Here is a 20,316-nt window from a genome sequence, read left to right as displayed (position 1 = left end):
ACAACCCATTAGTGCTGATAAATAAGTAAAGAGCAGCGATGCAGAGATGAAGCTGCTGAGAAGGAAGTGTGGCACTTTGGAGAATCCCCTACGGAATAACACGTTCACTTAGTCTGCTATAAAATGTTACAGCATAGCCTTTTTTTCCCCCTATTATATCTCTATAGGGAAAGTGTCTGTTATAGTTTATGGAATGTATTTTTACCTCCTAGTGCAAATCTGCATTGTCACCATATTTGAGTCCATGTGTGTGTAGATTTAGATACAGGTATAGCCCAACTACCAGCAGGGGATCTACTGGAATTTATCACATAATCTGGGTTTCTTTAGGATATTAGACAGCAGATTGACTTAAAGGACAATACGCTGTTCTGCTTTCACAACAGAGTGTGTTTGGTTTTGTGTGATCACCTGCACAGATGCAACCACACACACACACACACACAGAGCAGGAAGTGAAATGGTTAAGTCTGACTGTGCATTCAGAGAGCAGGCCTCCCTCCCTTTTCTCTGCTCTCCATCTATTTTACTGTGTGTGTGTGTATATGTGTGTGTGTGTGTGTGAGAGAGAGGCAGTTTTAGTGGGGCTGTACCATCCGCATGCCCTGCGCTCGTGCACACACACACACAACTTACTTTGACAACAAATCAGCACGAGCCTCGCTCAAGTTTCTGGATTTTACTTTGGAAATCGGATGTTTTTTCCTTCTCTTTGCCCTTGGCGTTTTTTTTCTTCAACATACCGGTTCTCTCTCCGTTCTGCGCGAGCGCTGCGGGACATGACAAGAAGAGGCGTTTCTTCTTCTTCTTCTTCTCCGTCTCCTTCTTCTTCTTCTTCTACTACTACTGCCACTTCTTCTTCTTCTTCTTCTTCTTTCCTCCCTCCAAAAAAAACACCTCCACAAATTGAGACCAAACTGACGCGCGATGGCATAAAGGTAAGATACGATATGTTCTCGCTTTTGTCTCAACTTTTTGTAAACTCGGAAAACATAGCTGAGTCACCGTCACACACACACACACACACACATACACCGATCATCCCGTTTGACGCAGCGCGCATGGATATACGATCAGTGTTTGTGGCACAATCAGGACACAACAGAGAAATAACATAAACACTTTTTTTTTTGGGGGGGGGGGGGGCTTTGTTGTTTTTTGTTTTTTTTTCCACACACACACATCTGTGCGGCTGTTCTGAACATCGTGTAGGCCTTTTACTTCGCCTCCTGGAGGCAGAGGGAGGGAAAGAGTGTTGGGGGGAGATGGATCTCATAGCCAAAATATGTGTTTTTATTCACTGAATCATCCCAAAGTATATTATTTTAGAGGACTAACATGGAAAGTTAGATCTGGTGAGTGTGTGTGTGTGTGTGTGTGTGTGTGTGTGTGTGTGTGTGTGTGTGACATAAATAGTATTCATTCCTCTTGTACTGTCTTGACATATGATATGTGATGATCATATTTTAGTCCAAACCCAAGATACCAGATTATGTCCAGAGCATTTAATGATGTGCATTATGAGAGTGGGAGCAAGGAGGATAATGGAGATCGATTTAGAAATCTGTCCGCATGGAAAATGTAATTTCCACAACAAAAAAAAACAACCTTTGATCCCCCAGTTCTGTTCCAGTAAAAACCACCTCTGCTTCACCAACTTCCATTTTAATAATAATAATAATAATAATAATAATAATAATTATGATAATAATAATAACTTTGAATTTCTATAGTGCCTTTCACCGAATCCAAGGTCGCTGTACAAGGAACAGCAGTTTTGACAACAAACAACTTACAGTCACGTATTCATGATCCCATGGGCCCAGAGAGCAGCAGCAGTACAGATGCAGTAATGGCACTAAATGGTGAACACTGGTCATCACTGGCCACAAATATTTTGACCCTCACGCCCACTTGATAAACCTATTTCCAGCCCCGCTGTCACACATCATGCTCTGAGAGTGTGTTCAGGCAGTCACCTTTTTTGTTCATAATGCAACTCTCTCTATATATATATATTTTTAAAAGCTTTTTATTTAGATTTTCTTTCTTCGACGTAAAAAAAAAACCAGAACATAGCCTGGCATAGGGCCACACACATCCACCACAGCGCCTATAGTAACGATAGAGGAAATACCTCAACTGTATGTACACACACCTGCTCTCTTACATGCTATATTTAGTCCATAAATATAAGACATTAATAATCATTGTTAGAAATAGTAGTAGTTGGTAATGGTACGGTAATCATACCGTACCATCATATCTACAATTTAAAGGGAAACACTATGCATATATGATTTAAATGGGATTAAAACAATGTATCTCACACTCCACAGATCAATTTGCACATCCTTTAAATATATATATATATATATATATATATATTGCTCATGATACAACAAGGATTGATTCTTTTCATTCATCCACCTTAGAGCCTGGAAACATGAGACGGATCTGGGAGTGACAGGTTATCAGTTCAGCTGACTCACTTACATGACTACACGGTACAAAGTTCAATGGCTAAGTCAAATCAGTATATTTACTGTTACTGTGGTACTTTACTGCCTTAGATTTAGAGTTAGAGTACACATTTTATTTAAAAAAAAAAGAATGAAATTGTTGGGATTCTGGTGGAGCGTGTGCGCCCTCGTTACTGTTTAGTGGCACTTTTGTGTGTCTGCTGCTGTGGTGGTGATGTAATGTGGACAGAAAAACAGGGGGAGCTGGAGCCCCTCCCATCTCTGATAACACTGAGGTAAAACAAAAAGAAGAAAAACAAAGTACGCTGTCTGGTTGGTGCTGCTGTCCTGAACTCTAAAACAAATATTTGCCTTTTAGGTAAGGAAAAGCTGCACATTGTGAAAGTGGGAAATAGCCGAGGAGCTGCTCGGATGTTTGTTTACTTGGGAACGTCCAACTGAATGTTGTGTTAAGTTGTCTCGGGGAAACTGAACTTTGTTGCGGTGTTGTGTTTCACGTCGCTTCAGGTGCTTAGTTTTCCTTCCTCTTTCCTTCCAGACAGAGTGAAATAAGTATGCAGGTGTATTTGTTAAACAAGAGGAATATCTCTACTAATGATTTACACAATAGTCTATGTTTATATAAAGCTTTAAAGGTTTAAACCTTTCTAACAATGTCATTTGTGTGTTCCTTTCCAGCAGGACTGTGGGCGTGACTGAAGTTGCTTAAAAGAGGACGACTTCAATACATTTTTCCCCTGACCTTATCTTTAGCAAGTGACCTTGCCTGAGGCGACACAGCAGATTGGCCTGCTGTCACACACTTCCATTTTTCCACCTGTAAAACACTGCTGCCATCATGCAGACCTCATCACTGCGCCGGCAGATGAAAAACATGGTCAACAACTACACAGAGGCTGAGATCAAGGTCCGAGAGGCCACCTCCAACGACCACTGGGGGCCTCCCGGCTCGCTCATGTCTGAAATCGCAGACTTGACCTTCAATGTTGTAGCTTTCACTGAGGTCATGGGTATGATCTGGAAACGGCTAAATGACCACGGTAAGAACTGGCGCCACGTCTATAAGGCGCTGACGCTGCTGGACTACCTGATCAAAACGGGCTCTGAGCGTGTGGCCCATGAGTGCCGGGAGAACATATACACCATCCACACACTGAGAGACTTCCAGTACATAGACAGGGACGGACGTGACCAGGGCATCAACGTCCGGGAGAAGGCCAAGCAGCTGGTGGCTCTGTTGAAGGATGAGGAAAAGCTGAAGAGGGAAAGGAGCCAGGCGATGAAGACGAAGACACGCATGGGGGGCGTCACCAGCAGCCAAGGCTCCCGGTCCATGCCACCTCCATACTCGGGACATCAGAGTTCAGCGGGGGTTCATGGGGATGATTACAGGAAGTGCAGGGACTCGCCGTCCTCCATAAACTGTGAGTAGCAGGGACATCTCACTGTGTCAACCTGAAAAATATAACAGATGCATGACAATATATAAAAATGAAAAGGTTATACACTACCGTTCAAAAGTTTGGGGTCACTGAGAAATGTCCTTATTTTTGAAGGAAAAACACTTTTTTTTCAATGAATATAACATTAAATTATCCGAATATGGAATATGGAATATTCCATATATGTGCATAGGTGTATAGAGGCCCATTTCCAGTGTTCTAATGGTACATTGTGTTTGCTAATAGCATTTGAAGGATGATTAGAAAACCCTTGAAAACCCTTGTGCAATGAGTTTTGCTGGTTCTTTGACGAAAGGGCAATATTATTATTTTGAATAAAAATCATTAGTTCTAATGTTGTCAAAGTTTTGACTATATTTTTCTATTCATTTTGCAACTCTTTTAATGAATAAGAGTGTGTTTTAATGGACAACACAAAACATTGTCTAGGTGACCCCAAACTTTTGAATGGTAGTGTATATTTTGTTGAATAGTGCTTACATTAGCCAAAATGCTCTTCAGATCCATGGAAATCTATATTTGATTCAAGGTAATGGAGCACATCACTTAATGTTTCTCTGCTGTAATAAATCACAGGGCAAATCCCCCGTGAAACACCATGCACGAGGAATTTTATTGTGTATATATTGTCACTAATGGATGGTTTGATGGGCCGTTCTTCGACTCTCCCATAATGGGAAAATGAACAGGAAACCCAACAAGAACACAAATCCCACAATTCCCACGCCTGCTTCCTGCCGTCCTCATTAAACTAGGGCTTTTCTTGTTGTTGTTGTTATGATGGAGACCACATAGCAGCAGAAATTACAAACTGTGTTTTTTTAATATACGCCTTTCTGCGTGGAGTTTGCATGTTCTCCCCTGTGTTTGTGTGAGTGTCGGTTTCCTCCCACAGTCCTATATTTGGGAATTAGGCAAAAACTAGGTGTGAGAGTGGATGGTTGTTTGTCTCTATGTGTGACCTTGTGATGGACCCCACCTTTCAACCCACACTACTGTTCAAAAGTTTGGGGTCACCTATACGATTTTTCCAAGTTTTCCATTAAAAGTCACACTTTTATTCATCAAAAGAGTTGCAAAATGAATATAAAATATAGTTATATATATAAAAGATGAGAAATAATGATTTTTAGTCAAAATAATGATTTTGCCCTTTCGTCAAAGAACCAGCAAAACCGTGCTAGCATAATTGCACAAGGGTTTTCTAATCATCCAATAGCCCAAACACAATGTACCATTAGAACACTGGAAATGGGCCTCTATACACCTATGTACATATTCCATTAAAAACCAGACGTTTGCAGCTAGAATAGTCGTTTACCATATTAACAACGTATAGAGTGTATTTCTGTTATATTCATTGAAAAAAGAAAGTGCTTTTCCTTCAAAAAATAAGGACATTTCTATGTGACCCCTAACTTTTGAAAGGTAGTTCCCCCATAAAGTGGTAGAAGATGAGTGAGTGAGTCAGTGTTTAATATACAAAAATGTCTGGTATCTGAACGCTTCCTGCGTGTGGTATGTGACCTGTCAATGTCACATGTGAACGATCATGAGGTTTTATCAGCATTTATCAAATCAACGACCTATCAATCGGATCATCGAGAGAGTCTGTGTGATGACAGACGCTGTCAGTATTTATATTCCGTCTCTGTCCGGTGTTTGTTAAACAAGCACATTGATCACTTCTCACCTTTGATTTCTCGCTGACACAGGTGCTATTTTACTATCAGCCGCCAATCCGAGCCTGTATAAGTAAACCCTGCTAATCCTTTATGCTTTAGCTGGAAGAGTCAGAGTCGTACGCGCTGACTACTGTCAGTTAGACATCTGCATTCCTCCCATTCTCCTGTTTACATGTCAGCTAAACTGGATTTACAAAAGAGCAGTGGGCCGTTCCGTTTGTGCTGGTTTCACTCCGAGGTGAAACCACAAGTGGGTGCCATGTTTACTTGTGGTGGTGCTTTCTGCTAATATAAGGACTAAAATGGTCCCATCTTTGTGAGTGCTGGGTCAAATCAAGTCATTCATTTCTCTTTTTTTTTTTCTGCTTTTCAAACTCAGTGCGATCCATGTGTCAATTGGTTTTCACTGGATGATGTGAGTGAGCTGTGGTTTCATGAAAGCGCCAGTTCTTCTGCTATACTTTGATGCCTGACTTATGCACACAGATGTTATCTGACCATTTTATTACCACCAATCCCTCATTGGTTCCTCTTTTAACAAAACGAGTTTTCACTTCTTGAATGTTCTTTTTTATCTTTTTTTTTTTTTTTTGGTTTTTGGTTCTAGACCAAAACGTGTGCCAGTGGCAACATGTGGCCATTTACAACGCCTTGATCTGGAGTTTAACGATGCTGAAGCACAATGATGCCTTGTTTAACACGGATAAATCTGATAACGCTGCATGAACGTTTAAAGCCACAGATCCTCCGACAGAGGCTTGCTTTCATGACGGATAATCATAACAATTTCACACTTTAGCGATCATTGCAAGTAATTAAAATCACTGGGTCTTCATCCAAATTGGAACGGTTTAAAAAGGCTGTGGTGACAATGAATAAAAATTCATGCTGTAGGTGTTAAAATACTTAAAGCTGTGTTGTGAGTGAAAACAGTCACAGCAGCACAGCCTCTTGCTCTTCTTCTCTTGAATTTAAAGGCAAGTCAAGAGAACAGTGGTGGTCTGTTGGAGGTTCCCCGGACATCGGTGCATTGTTGGAGTGCTGAGAGATGGCATGGGTATGGGTCAGGAGGTTGGCACTGGCTAATTGATAGCAAGCTCTCCAGCTCAGATGGGGAGCCATTAAAGGGCAGCAAAGTGTAAATTATTGGTTTCTGAGATCACACTTTGCCAGTGTGTGGTCTGCTGCACTGTTTTAGCCCCGTGACCCACAGACACAGAGCCTGGCTTAGCCAGCAACCCACCCTCAACCCCCCCTCCACCGTTTCCAAAACCTGGACCTGAATCCTGGATCCCACCCAAAGGATTCAGGGTAGTAAGGTGGGCCAGGCTCCAACCCATCCATTCCTCTCCCCCCTTCACCACCCGAGGTCTCCACACAGACACACCATTGTTCTCAGTGCCAGCAGAGTAAGGCGGACCGAGGCAAGCAATGCCAGCGAAGGCCCTGAACAACAGGCAATGGAAGGAAAACTTAATATTCAATAGCAGTGCCAGCTCCATTTTGACATTAAAATCTCTCATAATTGTTTTTTTCTTTAGTTCTTTGCAGTCATGTCTGCTCTCCCTCTGTCTCCGTGTAGCCTCCTCTTCCTCTCCCCGACTTGCTCCTGACATGGAGCAAGCTCGGCCCGCGACCAGTGGAGAAGAAGAGCTGCAGCTGCAGCTGGCCCTGGCCATGAGCCGAGAAGAAACTGAAAAGGTACTAAGATAACACACACACAATCGCACACACAGGCACTGAGCTTAAAGCTCTTTCCCTCACAGCATTTACAGTCTGTCAGGAGGAGGCTTTTGCTTTCTTAGCTGCCCTGTTGCTGACATGTTATGTTGTAATTCAGCGGTAAAATACACGTGTCAGTCCTCTGCTACGCCACCATTTCCAAGAACCTTTCCCAGAAACTGATAGCATCCACTGTGCCTCTGATGTGGTCAGTAATGGCACTTTGACCAATCAGCGTGAGCACTGGTGAAGAGTCAGGATGCTGTGAGTGAAATGGTGAGAAGCCAGGCAGGATGTGTGCATTGATCCACTCCTAAGTAGCCACACTTCACCCTGGTCTCCATGGCAAGGGCAGTTGTGTTGCCCTCTGGGACTTCTCTTCGTCTACTAGGGAATTACACTGCCCGGCCACATAAAAGGTCACATTTTTATAGCAATGCCTTTAGCTTTAATTAAGACATGCATTTGCCGTGACATCGATAAGCTAATGCGTCGTCACAGCATTTATTTCAGTCCACAGTGGCTTTCATTTGGATGGAGTTGATCTCTGTGTTAAGTCTTCTTTAACACATCCCATAGACTCATCCCATAGACTCTCAATGGGGTCTCTCTGTATGGGTCACTAAAGTGGATAACCTGCTTTTTCAGGAATCTGCATATTTGTTTTGGCATGTTTTATATTTTTTTTATCAAATATGCCAAATTTTTATTTTTTATATTTAAATGTTTTATTTTTTTATTTTTTTCAAAATCGTCCCATTTATCCAGGCTTGGGACCAGCAGTAGGAGTACACTGGATGTGGCCCCCTGGTGGCTGGGGCCCATTTAGAGGGTCATTCAGTATATTTAGATGCCTGACCAACTGAATAAACAGGCATTGTACGATAGGCATTAAACAAATAAGTGACCCTTTTTTTTTGGCTTGGCAGCACTTTCCACTTCTCTAATCATCATCAGACATCAACTGGTGATATTGATGATCAAATGAAGATCTAGATTGTTATACTGCTCTTTCTTGAATTACCGCAAGTCATTGTCTTCTCTCAAACGTGATTGTACGTTTTCCTTTGATTCATCTTCCCCACCTTGACCGTATAGCCACCTCCCCCTGTGGACATTGATGAACAGACGCAGCTGCAGATTGCTATGAGTCTCAGCAAGGAGGAGGCGCATAAGGTATATGTACAGCAAGAGGTGGGATGCTCCTTCCTCTGCATCCTTTACCCTGTATCTTTATGCACTAAAACCAATCACACTCCAGATGAAAACGGCATATGCTACTCACTCCTCTGGTCAGCTGTGGCTTTATCCTTCTCCTCCACTAACCACTAAACATCTCTTGGTTCAGTAGTAGGAGATCTCAGCCAGTTTAACCACCTCTGGTGTTGGTGTCATGGAAGGGGAAAGGGTTTTTGTTCCCTTTACTCTACTTGGGACACCTGCACAACTGCATGCAATGCACTGTTTAGACTGTGTCCAGCAATTATTGACATTTCTAACTAACCAAACACTCTCCTCGGTTAACACCTGAACAGACGGTCCAACGTGCACCTGCTCCTGCACCGGATATGGACGAGGATACCCAGCTGCAGTTAGCGCTGAACCTGAGCAAGGAGGAGCACCAGCAGGTAGGTTTGCTCACAGGGTCACTGAAGGGACACTATCAGGGTTTTGGAACATTAACTAACACTAACAACATTTGCATTTACATGCACATACAATATACAACCAGCAGATGACCTACTTAAGATGCAAACAGACTACCATCGTGGAGCCTTAAGATTCGCAATTTTACGGGCACCATATCAGTTTTTGAAACCAGAGGTTCACAGACATCACCTGCAACATGGAACCTTGGATTGGATGATGCTAGCTGTCAATCTCACTGGTGTTCACTGTGCAGTACTTTTTTTTTCCTGTAATTGGAAACAAAATTGGCATCATGAGCTATTCAAAGTCTTGAAACTAGTGAATCAGAACATGGACGACTCAAACTTCTTTTTGTCACCAGCTGAGTCATCCTCTGTTGGCTAAAAGTTCCTTCCTTCCTACTTCCAAGGCTTAAATTTCAAACTGGAAGACTACCCAGAATCCAGTCTGAACAATCCCAAATTGAATCACCATGACCTCACTCGGATTCCAAACATGACGGCTATACACATCATGGTTTCCAACCTCACCCTCTGTGATCTGACTCATCCTCTCTTTTCTCCTATTTGCGATTAATCCTGATTATATGTCCCACAATCAAATGTTTAACTTAACTACCATGCTCCTCTGTTTCTGTCACTCGTCTGTCCACTCCACCCCCCGCTCCCCCTCACTGTGTCGGTAAAGTGCAGCACAATAAAACTGCTCTGTTAGAGAACACAATGATGCGCTCCCCTTTGTGACCACAGAATGTTCTGGTCCGTGCCCATTTCATGTGTCTATCTCTGGGTCATATGTTGCCCAGAGAAAAAAAACCCCCCCAAAATACAAACTCTCTTTTGTGCTTGTGTGCTTCCACTGACTCATGAATATGATGTGCCAATAATGTGAATGGAGCTCGAAGCCATTCCCAAAGTCAAACCATGTGACTTTATCTGTTGACAGGAACAACTCAGTCGTCAAGGAGATGAGTCGATGCTGAAGAAAGCTTTGGAGGAGAGCAAACGCGAGATGGCAACTAAAGGCGGGGTATGAAATATTGGGGTATGGAATACCTCAATGGGGTGATGAAATATAACCAGAGATTTGTGATCGGGCTTGAATCGCCTGAGGATCACAGTGAAATACACTTAATGATTTGACAATGAGGGTTATTATAGTGCTTTTGGGCTTCAGGATTTATTAGTTTAACCCTCAGAAAACAAATTGTGGTTTAAAAACCTCATTCTGGTTTGTTTATGAAAGTCATGAATAAGTCCAGTTTACTTGTGTGTTGTTTTAAGAGTTCAGCAAGGGTTTATTAGCTGAATTTGAATACACTACCCATAGGTATGTTTATTTGAAGACAGAATAATCCTTTTATATGTACTTTGGGGGGCCCACGGTTGGTGTAGTGGTTAGCACTTGCCTTTGCAGCAAGAAGACCTGGGTTCCTGGGTTTGAGCCCCATTTGGAACAACTTCTGAAAAAGGGCCTTTCTGCAAGGAGTTTACATGTTCTCCCCATGTGTGGTTTTCTCCGGGTTCTCCGGCTTTCTCTTACAGTCCAAAAACATGCGATTTGGGGATTAGGTGAATTGGCCGAGAGTGTCAGTGAATGGTTGTTTTTCTGTATATATGGCCCTGCGATGGACTGCCGAAGGGTGTACCCCGCCTATCGCCCAATGTCAGCTGAGATGGGCACAGCACCCCCCGCGACCCTCCGGTGGAGGATAAATCTGTAGATGATGGATGGATGGGTGGATGTACTTTGGGCTTTAAGGAGGTTTCCATCTTCTAGAGCAGCCAGAATGGACAAATCAGTGTGTGTGTGTTTCACATTTTAAACGGAAACAACGCAGACTGTAGCTTCCTGACAAGCTTCCTCAGTTTCATCATTAGATGTCACTAATTCTTTCACACTGCACCTTTAGGCATTAAAGGTGTAATGATGAGTACTGTATAATGAAAATATATTTTTCTTCTTTTTAAATATGTACAGACCTCTTTCATGGACCTGGTAGATGTTTTTGCAGTTCCCGCAGACCTGCCTTCTAGTGACCATCGCTGGAATAATGCTTCACACCAGGCAGCGGCTCGAATTGGCGGCACAGACCCGTGGGACTCAATGGGTGAGCCTCAAAGGGACATTTCACCCCCAAAAATACAGTTTTTTTACGAATTTTCAGAGATAAATGTCATCATATGGCCAATCTGAGACACACATTCCGACAGAGGAAGTTGGGATTGAAAACAATTATTCAACATCAAAGTCGCTTCCTTCAAAGAAAATAAAAGCCATACACTGGACATGAATATGGTGAATTAAATGAAATTATGAACTGAATCTCTTTCACCCCCGTTATTAAAGAAGGCAGCACTTACCCCTCAAGAGAGGATACGTCTTGGATGGTACCACCACCCTCTAGCAGCCCCCCACCACCATGGGAGCCCCCGACTCATCCTTGGGATGCTCCGCCTAACAACGTCTCCAGTGCCACAGACGGTGCCTGGGCTCTCCATGCAAACACAGGTGAGTCTGTGGATGTGCATGCACTCACACAGCTCCACCGAGGACAAACTGGAGATTGGATAAAGTGCATCACAATATCTAATCATATTTTATTTTATAGTCCCTTCGAGAGTCGATCCATTTTCTGGCCCATCAGAAAGATCGGTAATTGAGGGAGATGTTGGAGAAGCTTTTCTACGAACTGGAAGCCCCTCGGGTAAACAAAACGTTCTCTTACTCTTTATTTCGCCTTCTTTGAATCCGACAAAACCCTCTGTTTTTTGTGCTGTCAGATGGGGATCTGTTTGATGAGGCCATGGATGGAGGTCAGATAAACGTTAATGGTCGAGGAGAGGGCAGTCCTGAGCTCTTTGACCTGTCAGGTCTTGGGGAAAGCCTGGCTGTTTCCGGCCCTCGGAAATGCCAAACACCTGAATCCTTCCTGGGCCCCACAGCAGCATCCTTGGTGAACCTGGAAACTTTGATCCCAGGAAATCCCCAAGCCCAGGCCAAGAACCCCTTTTTATCAGGTATTGTTTTTTTATATTGTCAACTACAAATGGAAAGCATGTTTTTTTTCATGACCAGGAAAAAATGGAACTGAACCCTACATCACCCTGCTATTTAGCATGTTATTCTGTCATGTTATTCATATATTATGGAGATTTCTTAATACAAGCTCCCTCAAAGTATTTTTGAGTGAATTAAGGCATAAAACTATTGTGAGCAACTTAATTATAAATCACTGTATGTTATATTAAAACAATTGTCAAATTAGTTCACACAAGAAGACAGACTAAGGCATTATTGTCATGGTAATAGCACGATGGCTGCAAACAGGTTGGAGTATGAGCAAAAACACAAAGAAGTGACCACAAAAGGTTTTAGAGCTAAATTCTACTGGATAAACTTCAACTTGACCGAGTCTGCGCTTGCAACTGCACTGCTGTACTAAATGTTAAGTGTCTTATTTATCAGGTAAGAATAACTCTTGGTTACAAAAATAAGAATTTGTAAGTTGTCTCTGTCTTTTCAGCAGACCATTTTGCACCACTGAATCTAATAAAATGACATCCATTTTTCTCAATCAGGTCAGGTTTTTATGCTGATTTTGAAAAATCTGATCTTCTGACTAAATTCATTATATTTTTCTGACATTATCAGTTGATTTTCGTTAATATTTCTCATCCAAAAAAGGTTTTAGGAGAAAAAAACGGTTTCTAGCAGATCCCTGTTAGGAACAATGGTGTATTCACCGCAGATGTAGCAGAATAACGTCAGGCTTATTTTAGCAAGATCTTCTAGTCAAAGCCATTTAATTCACAAAAACAATTAGTCATAAGTTGGCACATGCGAAATCTTCAGAATTAGTTTTTTGCAAGAAATATAAAAGAATTTTGCATCATATGATGTGAAAATACCTGTATATGTAAACAAAAACAATACAAAACTTGTCAAAAAGTTGACCTGATTGAGCAAAACCAATGTGATTTTTGGATTCAGCACAACAAAATGATCCTAATTTTGCAACAACAAAAAAATTAAATAATACATTTGGTGTTGACCAGTTTAATTGGTTAAAATGAACCCAGTACTTTCATGTTTTATTTTGTCTTTCCAGGCCTGAGTGCACCTTCAGCCAACCCATTCCAAGCTGAGCAGCCCAAACTAACTCTAAACCAAATGGGCTCCACTCCTCCTCTCACCACTTCTCTTCCTTACAGTGCCTCCTTACCACTGCCCATTAGCCACCAGCCTGCCAGCCTCCCCTCATCACTGACTCACCCCACTCAGCACGGGTTGGACCTGCCGGGGCCACTCCCTGAGCCTCTGTTGCCCTTCTCTTCAGCCAGCACTCAGGAATCACTGGCTGCACAGAGTAGTCAGAACCCTTTCTTATGACCAACTAATAAGGAATGTTTTTTTTTGTTTGGTTTTTTTTTGGAAGGGGATTGCCAATTAGGTTATGCTTATGAAATAGCTCTAACGGCATACCAAACTATAGCCCCAAGGACTTGTATGAAAACCCAATTCTTGGTTGTTTTTACAATGTGGTATAATACAGTAACCCATAGACTGATGCAACACGGTTCTCCTCTTCCAAAACACAACTTCTCTAACAGGATATAAAAGAGTGAAAGTCTTTGTATCATGTCAGAATTCTAAACAAAAGCACAGTTTGATAATATTTTGTTTGTCTATACAGTACAGCACTAACAACCAGGCAAATGTTTTACAGCTTTTCACTTAGTCAGCAAATCGGCACACTGAAAGTGTTTATATGATCGGCTTAGCTGCACTACTGCTGTCATATACGCTTCTCCTGTAAAATAATCTTAATAACTGGAAACAAATTTCAGCTTTTGAAATGTTACTGCATTGAACATTAACTTAAATTCTTTGTTGGACCAGAATTGACCCGTGTGTATAGGATTTTACTATGGTGAAGTAAATTACTGGAGTTATGTGAATTAAATTATAACTTTGGAGGAATGGGCATATTTCATTATGATCTATGAGAGAGTCAACATTAGAATTGTCTTTGAATCATGAGTTTCCTTCATTTATTGTGAACTTTCAAACAAGGTTATTATCATAATAACACAGCATCATTCTGAAGTTTGAATTTATTGCCTTGCATTTTCTCATTCTCTTGATATCATTAGTCAATGTGAAAACACAACACAGGCACACGCCCAGTTCCAGTTTCAATGTTTGCTATGGGCCTTGTGCCCCCTGCTGGTTACATCTAATTTCCACCCCATTGCATCCTTTTTACAGTCATCTCACATTTGTTCATCGAACTTTACTGGTTATTAAAATTGAATACGAGAGGTTTCTTTATTCCTTACTTTTATTTGAATAAATGAACTTTTCTCCAATGTTACAATGTCCTATGACACCACTACTGTCATTCATGAATACCTGCAGTTACCTGGAATTATTTAGTAACCAGTGTCAATAACAGCAGGTAAGACAGCAGTGCTGATTTAACAACCACAAGCAAACAGGCAACAGTCTCAACAATAAAGTTCTTCTATAAACTGCAATTGTTCCTGGAGTTTTGACCTCTTCACACACTTCATTTCTTCATGCATCTTGAAAGTAGATGAGCTTGTGCCAGAAATGTTGCTTTTACTGTGTTAAAAAGGCCAGAGTTACTGCCACCCCATCCTGTCAGGATGTCACAAATCCATTGTTTTCTTTGTTTAATGGCACCAAAGATTTTTCCAGTTGTTATGTCCTATATCTTGCCACATTTTTAGGACGTCTTAACACTAAACACATCCTCTTGATAACGTTGCGTAAACAATCTTCACGCACTGAGGACACCAATGTTTTTTTTTTTGCCACAAGGCTTTTCGCAAACCATTCTCCAAAAATGCAAGATCCAAACTTATGATAGATCACTTGACTGTGATGGACTCGAGCCAGTTGAGAACCTCCGGAAGTCCTTGTCCAGAGCGGGCGCATGTTTCCAGCATTGTGATTGGCTGAGTAGCAGATTCAACAATGTCGTCCATTCTGAACAACGACTTCATCTCCACAAGGCTCATAGTGCTGGGCACGTCTCTGGAAAGGGTGGAAGACAAAACAAAATGAGAGGATACACAACAGATGAGATTTATGTTTTGTTAAACCTGAAGACACTTGTGTATGACAAGTGAATGTTAAAGACTGGTTCATATATAGATTGCTACCTCTTGTTGAAGAGAATCAGCACAGAAGCCCTGTGCAGAGGCTCAGCAGAGAGGACAGACAGCAGCTGGATGCAGGAGGCAGAAACCTGAGCAATGTTGGCCGAGTCCACCATAAACTATGAAAAAAACACAAGGGAACTTTCAGGTAAATAAATCTATTTTCTTATGTCTTCTGTTAGACAGAATAATGTGTACAAGACATACAATAACAGAAGAGCAGTCCTTGAAATAACTGTGCCATATAGGACCCATGCAGCCTCCCAGCTCTCTCACGGTTATCATCTTCTTCTTCTTCAGTATCAGGTCTGTCAGGTTTGTTCCAACCTGTAGAGGATCAAAAGGAAACAGAGGAATAAATGGGCTGTCACGTGAAAATGGAGCCGGCAAACTCTCAATTACAACTACCATTCATTGCCATTTACCGTAGGAAGAGTAGGAGGAGGTGGCTCCAGTTCACCTGCTCCATGCTCACTGAGCTGTGAACAAAATGTGTTAAGAGAAGAATCGCGTGGGATACGTTTGATTTTATGAAATAAAATGACATTAATTCTTTGTACCCCACTGAAAACACATATACAACTCAAACCACACAAATCACTGCCCCCAAAATTATTATGTACAGTAGGGCTTGAAAAGTTGATTGATTACTAAATTAACAAATTTTGATAAACAATAAATCACTTGGAGCCTTGGTCCTAAAACGGTGGTACGTGTGCCACCAGTAGTACGCAAGCTTCCTCTGGTGGTACTATATAATAATCAAAATAATTATAATAATCATTATAAATTAAATAATAATTACACTCACCTTATCTCTCACTACATCTTAATCTAATTTCATGATACCAGTGTCTGAAGTATATGTGAGGAAAAGAGAGCAAATTATCTTATAAATCTGCCTCCTGTGTAAAGTCTGTACTGATTTTTCCATTTACACCACTGTATTTTAAGTTGAAAACATTAAAACTAACGATTTCTCCATGTTTCTTTGCTTCGTTTCACTATACCACTGATATAATAAGAATAAGAATCATTAAAAAAAAATAACGTTTGACCACTTTCTTAGCCAATCAAGGCTAAATTAGCTATATTTAAGATACACAACACTTGACCAACAACACATTTTCTACAGCACCATTTTAAAGCTCTAGTTCAAAACACTCACTTGAACACAAAAGGATATTTTGCAAACGTTTGAGTAGCAACGTCTTTCCAACGCCAGTCGCCCCAAGAAGCAAACACATTTCACTTTTGCTCATGTTTAGCAGGATGGTTAGCATAAGCATACTGGTCGAGCTAGCACTACAACGGCACCATGACGACGTGGGTGACGCGTCAATGCGATAGGACAAAAAAGACGTCAATCATCCGCGCCTGGCCTCTGATTGGTTATCATTTCACTGGCGTCATCACTAACCGGAAGCAAAACAAGACGACAAACGGTCGTGTTGTTAATCCACTGAAAACGCCCCCACACGCCTGACTTGACGTGTGTGGTTGGTCTCAGCTGCTTCATTTGTTGTGAAAAAAACCCATTATTATTTCAGAGGAAATAACAATGGAAGCTAAGTTGAAGAAAGAGTTGGGGACAACCGTGCTGAAATCAACTGGTCACTCAGCAAGTGGATGTATCAGCGAGGGTCAGAGCTACGACACTGACAATGGGAGAGTGTTTGTGAAGAAAAACCACAAAAGCGAGGTAACTTGTATGATTTTATTGAAATTAGCGATAAGTTATGCATTGCAATATGCGCTGTTGTTTCACTTAACCTAACCTATGCCCTCTAAAATCCCCCCAACTTTTCAAATTTTAAATGATTTATTTACTGAATATGTAAACACACCAGCCCCAATCTTGATATTTGCTCTAAGGCCAAACTGATGTTTGACGGGGAGATGGCCAGTCTGGAGGCCATTTTAAAGACAAACACTGTGAAAGTCCCCAGGCCTGTGAGGGTGATTGAACTTGACAGTGGAGGCTGTGTATTTGTGATGGAGCATATGGACATGAGACATCTTAATAAGTAAGACTTCTCTTGTTTAAGTAGTTAAGTGCCACATCACTAATGTTATTACTGTTTATACACTATAGTCTATGCTAATGCATCAAAATGTCATTTCTTTCTTCCAAAATCCAAATTTGTAGGTATTCGAAGCACCTGGGAGAGCAGCTCGCAGATATGCATCTTCACAACAAGAGACAGTTAGAGAAACTGAATAAAGAGCAGCAAACAGTAGGTATGTCACCATTAAGTGACTTGCAAATGTTTAAATGTGACTATTAATGACATGAAATGAGGACAATGAAAACATTTGGATGAACTTAATCTGTGGTACACAGGAAAAGGAGCTGGACAGTCAGAGGCAGCTGCGGTTGAGAAATTTGGCTTTGGTGTAACAACATGCTGTGGATATTTACCACAGGTAAAACTAAAAAGTATATATCTAAACATTGCATTTGTGTGACCCGGGTTCACGACCCAGTCAGAACAAGAGTCTTTCTGCATAGAGTTTTCATGTTCTCCTTGTGTGTTCTCTTTGGGTTCTCTGGTTACCTGCCACAGTCCAAAAACAAGCACATTTGGTTATTAGGTACACTAAATTGACCGTGTGTGAGAGTGAAGGGTTGTTCGTCTCCATGTAGCCCTGGGTTGGACCTGTCCATGGTGTACCCCGCCTTTCACACTATGTCAGTTGGGATTGGCTCCAGCGACCCTCATGTGGAGGATACAGCAGTAGAAGATGCATGGATGGATTGCATCTGTGTGCTTGGCCTCATTGTTCTTTTCTCCTTGTCTCACCAGAGAAATGAGTGGCGGGATGACTGGGTGACATTTTACGCCCAGCAGAGGCTGCAGCATCAGCTTAACCTGGTGGAGGAATCATATGGAGACAGGGAGGCCAGAGAACTGTGGGCTAAGCTACAGGTGCGCCCTTCCTTTAACTCTCATAAGAAACATTTAATAAATAAGCTGACAGTGCAACTTACCTTTTATGTTGTTTTGTTTTGCAGCTGAAGATCCCACAGTTTTTCACAGGTGTGGAGGTTGTTCCTGCTCTCCTCCATGGGGATTTATGGAGTGGCAATGTGGCAGAGTTTGCAGAGGGCCCGGTCATCTTCGACCCTGCTTGCTTTTATGGCCATTCAGAGTATGAGCTGAGTATTGCGGGGATGTTTGGTAGCTTTGATAGATCTTTTTACTCTGCTTACCATGAAAAGATTATCAAAGCACCAGGGTTTGCAGAGAGAAACCAGCTTTACCAACTGTTCCACTATCTGAATCACTGGAACCACTTTGGTGGAGGATATAGAGGCTCCTCAATAAAGATAATGAAGAACCTACTGAAGTAACTGTAGAATGCACTTGTAACACATAACAGAATGCTGCACTTCTTAAACTTGGGCCAAGTATCATATGTGTGTGTATATATATATATATAGAGAGAGAGAGAGTTGGATGTTATTTTGACCAAAACTAGTCAAGTCAATTGTATTTATATAGCCCAAAATGAGTGTGTGATTGATTACTGAAGAGATTAAACATAACAGGTTAACACTGTAATATCTGTTATAGTGGGTTTAACATTCAGAATCAAATGACAAAATCAACGATGCCAGCTTGGTTTCTAAACTTAAAGAAAGATATGTATTTTCCAGCAAGAGTCTTAAATTGAACAAGGATATAACTTGGTTCATTATACATTTTATAATAACTTCCTACATTCATTTGTCTGTGTATCTACAATGAAAATTAAACCTCAATTTTTAATTTACATTATGTGGACACCTAATACATCATATCCTTACATTTCATTGATGTTGATGATACTGTAATGGAGATGAACACACCAGGTATATATATACATATATACACAGTATATATATATTAAAAGAAATATGCTTTTATGGTAACAAGTCCTTGCAACATATTCACTGCTTATTCATTAATAAATGCTGAGATGATCAAAAGTGTTTGTCGTGATCTATATGTCTTAAAAACTGCAGTATTAACCCATATCTTCTTTGGTAGAATATATGCCGATTCAGGATATTTCTTGTCCTAAAGTTTCTCTCCACATTAACTCTTGTTGAACTATGTATTTTGTCCTTCCCTTTCTTCTCTGTGTGTGAGGAAATCTGGCCACGGGTCCTGACGGAGTGGCATACCATGGCTTTGCAGTTTTCGAAATCAGACAAGGATCCATCTGATTTTGTGATTCGGCTTGTCGTGATATGCATTTATCTTAGAAAGGATTGGAATGGACAGGTTTGTAGTGTAAATCACATGTAGACGGTGACCCACAACCACACTTGACAAAACAGCGATGCATCACGACACTAAAATACACACAGCTACTTTCACCCTGTAATGATTGATATTGAAAACCTGTATTTATTGCCCTCTTTGTATCAATTAAAACTTTGTTCTTGTATTTTTTTTTCAGTTGTTCTGTGAGGAGTATGTTGACAAGTTAGTTATTTGAACTTTATTTAAAAACACATTGCATTAACATGTTACTCTAGACTCTGCATCTGTTGACACTCAAGTGTCAGTTTGATCCTAACAGAAAATTTAAACCTACAGGTCCTGCATAATCATTTTGACTATTCACCAGATCTCCTAGTTTTAAGATGATGATTGTAATACTACAATTAATAGTAGAAAAAAATGTGACCCTTGAACTCTGAATGCCTAATTGTGTATTAAGATTAAAGACAGAAGTTGTTTTGACCCTGAGGAGCAGTTTAACTGCTGGCATTCGAACCAAACAATGATCACAAATGCAGTTGAGTGTAAGAGTGGTGTGTATTGAAGTGCTGGACAAAGGAACCACATGCGTTTCCTACAGTAAAACTAAATTAAAGGCATATTAGGTAGGAGATGATTCTTCCAGTCTCAGTGTCCTGTGCATCATGACTCTGACAGGAAGAAGATATGATTGATGAAAAGATATGATTTTGATTGTGTGATGATGCTTTTGTGTAGAGGGGGCATTTTTCTTTTTCAATATAATCAATTCACCAGTCAATATTTTTTTTTGATTTGCTTGATCCAGGAAATGTTGATTAAAGAAAACTGGAAATTATGATTTGTGGACTAAACACAACATTTGATGTTCT

The 20,316-nt window shown here is 41.0% G+C and overlaps 3 protein-coding genes across 4 annotated transcripts; 2 read left to right on the top strand and 1 right to left on the bottom strand.

Moving 5' to 3' along the window:
• Positions 1-578: 578 nt before the first annotated feature.
• Positions 579-13,405, top strand: epn3a (epsin 3a). 2 transcript variants are annotated; one of them, XM_083897105.1, is made up of 11 exons: positions 579-938; positions 3,162-3,907; positions 7,214-7,332; positions 8,452-8,529; positions 8,889-8,981; positions 9,949-10,032; positions 10,984-11,113; positions 11,353-11,514; positions 11,615-11,710; positions 11,787-12,023; positions 13,115-13,405. In XM_083897105.1, the coding sequence occupies exons 2-11, from the start codon at positions 3,322-3,324 to the stop codon at positions 13,393-13,395; spliced, it is 1,866 nt and encodes a 621-aa protein (XP_083753231.1). In that variant the 5' UTR covers positions 579-938; positions 3,162-3,321; the 3' UTR covers positions 13,396-13,405. The 2 variants fall into 2 exon arrangements, with proteins under 2 accessions (XP_083753231.1, XP_083753232.1); XM_083897106.1 differs by having other exon boundaries at positions 13,218-13,392.
• Positions 13,406-14,899: 1,494 nt separating this feature from the next.
• Positions 14,900-16,489, bottom strand: arl16 (ADP-ribosylation factor-like 16). The gene is made up of 5 exons (XM_083897107.1): positions 16,378-16,489; positions 15,617-15,672; positions 15,399-15,518; positions 15,195-15,310; positions 14,900-15,066 (listed from the first exon to the last, which is right to left on the bottom strand). The coding sequence occupies exons 1-5, from the start codon at positions 16,478-16,480 to the stop codon at positions 14,901-14,903; spliced, it is 561 nt and encodes a 186-aa protein (XP_083753233.1). The 5' UTR covers positions 16,481-16,489; the 3' UTR covers position 14,900.
• A 181-nt stretch (positions 16,490-16,670) lies between these two features.
• On the top strand, positions 16,671-19,113 carry fn3krp (fructosamine 3 kinase related protein). The gene is made up of 6 exons (XM_083895979.1): positions 16,671-16,893; positions 17,067-17,218; positions 17,341-17,432; positions 17,536-17,618; positions 17,999-18,121; positions 18,208-19,113. The coding sequence occupies exons 1-6, from the start codon at positions 16,753-16,755 to the stop codon at positions 18,544-18,546; spliced, it is 930 nt and encodes a 309-aa protein (XP_083752105.1). The 5' UTR covers positions 16,671-16,752; the 3' UTR covers positions 18,547-19,113.
• The last annotated feature ends 1,203 nt before the right edge of the window (positions 19,114-20,316 follow it).

The sequence above is a fragment of the Microchirus variegatus genome (genome assembly GCF_963457635.1).
Source record: "Microchirus variegatus genome assembly, chromosome: 10".
Lineage (NCBI taxonomy): Eukaryota > Metazoa > Chordata > Actinopteri > Pleuronectiformes > Soleidae > Microchirus > Microchirus variegatus.
The sequence above is the reverse complement of the archived record's forward strand: the minus strand, read 5'-3'. Positions and strand labels throughout refer to the sequence as shown.

Coding starts and splice junctions, on each gene's coding strand:
- epn3a (XM_083897105.1), top strand. CDS start 3,322: ATGCAGACCTCATCACTGCGCCGGCAGATGAAAAACATGGTCAACAAC. Junction 8,530..8,888: donor GCAAGGAGGAGGCGCATAAG/GTATATGTACAG, acceptor ACACCTGAACAG/ACGGTCCAACGTGCACCTGC. Junction 11,515..11,614: donor GGCTCTCCATGCAAACACAG/GTGAGTCTGTGG, acceptor TTTATTTTATAG/TCCCTTCGAGAGTCGATCCA.
- fn3krp (XM_083895979.1), top strand. CDS start 16,753: ATGGAAGCTAAGTTGAAGAAAGAGTTGGGGACAACCGTGCTGAAATCA. Junction 17,219..17,340: donor GACATGAGACATCTTAATAA/GTAAGACTTCTC, acceptor CCAAATTTGTAG/GTATTCGAAGCACCTGGGAG. Junction 17,433..17,535: donor TAAAGAGCAGCAAACAGTAG/GTATGTCACCAT, acceptor TGTGGTACACAG/GAAAAGGAGCTGGACAGTCA.
- arl16 (XM_083897107.1), bottom strand. CDS start 16,480: ATGCTTATGCTAACCATCCTGCTAAACATGAGCAAAAGTGAAATGTGT. Junction 15,519..15,616: donor CTCCTCCTACTCTTCCTACG/GTAAATGGCAAT, acceptor GATCCTCTACAG/GTTGGAACAAACCTGACAGA. Junction 15,067..15,194: donor CTGATTCTCTTCAACAAGAG/GTAGCAATCTAT, acceptor CACCCTTTCCAG/AGACGTGCCCAGCACTATGA.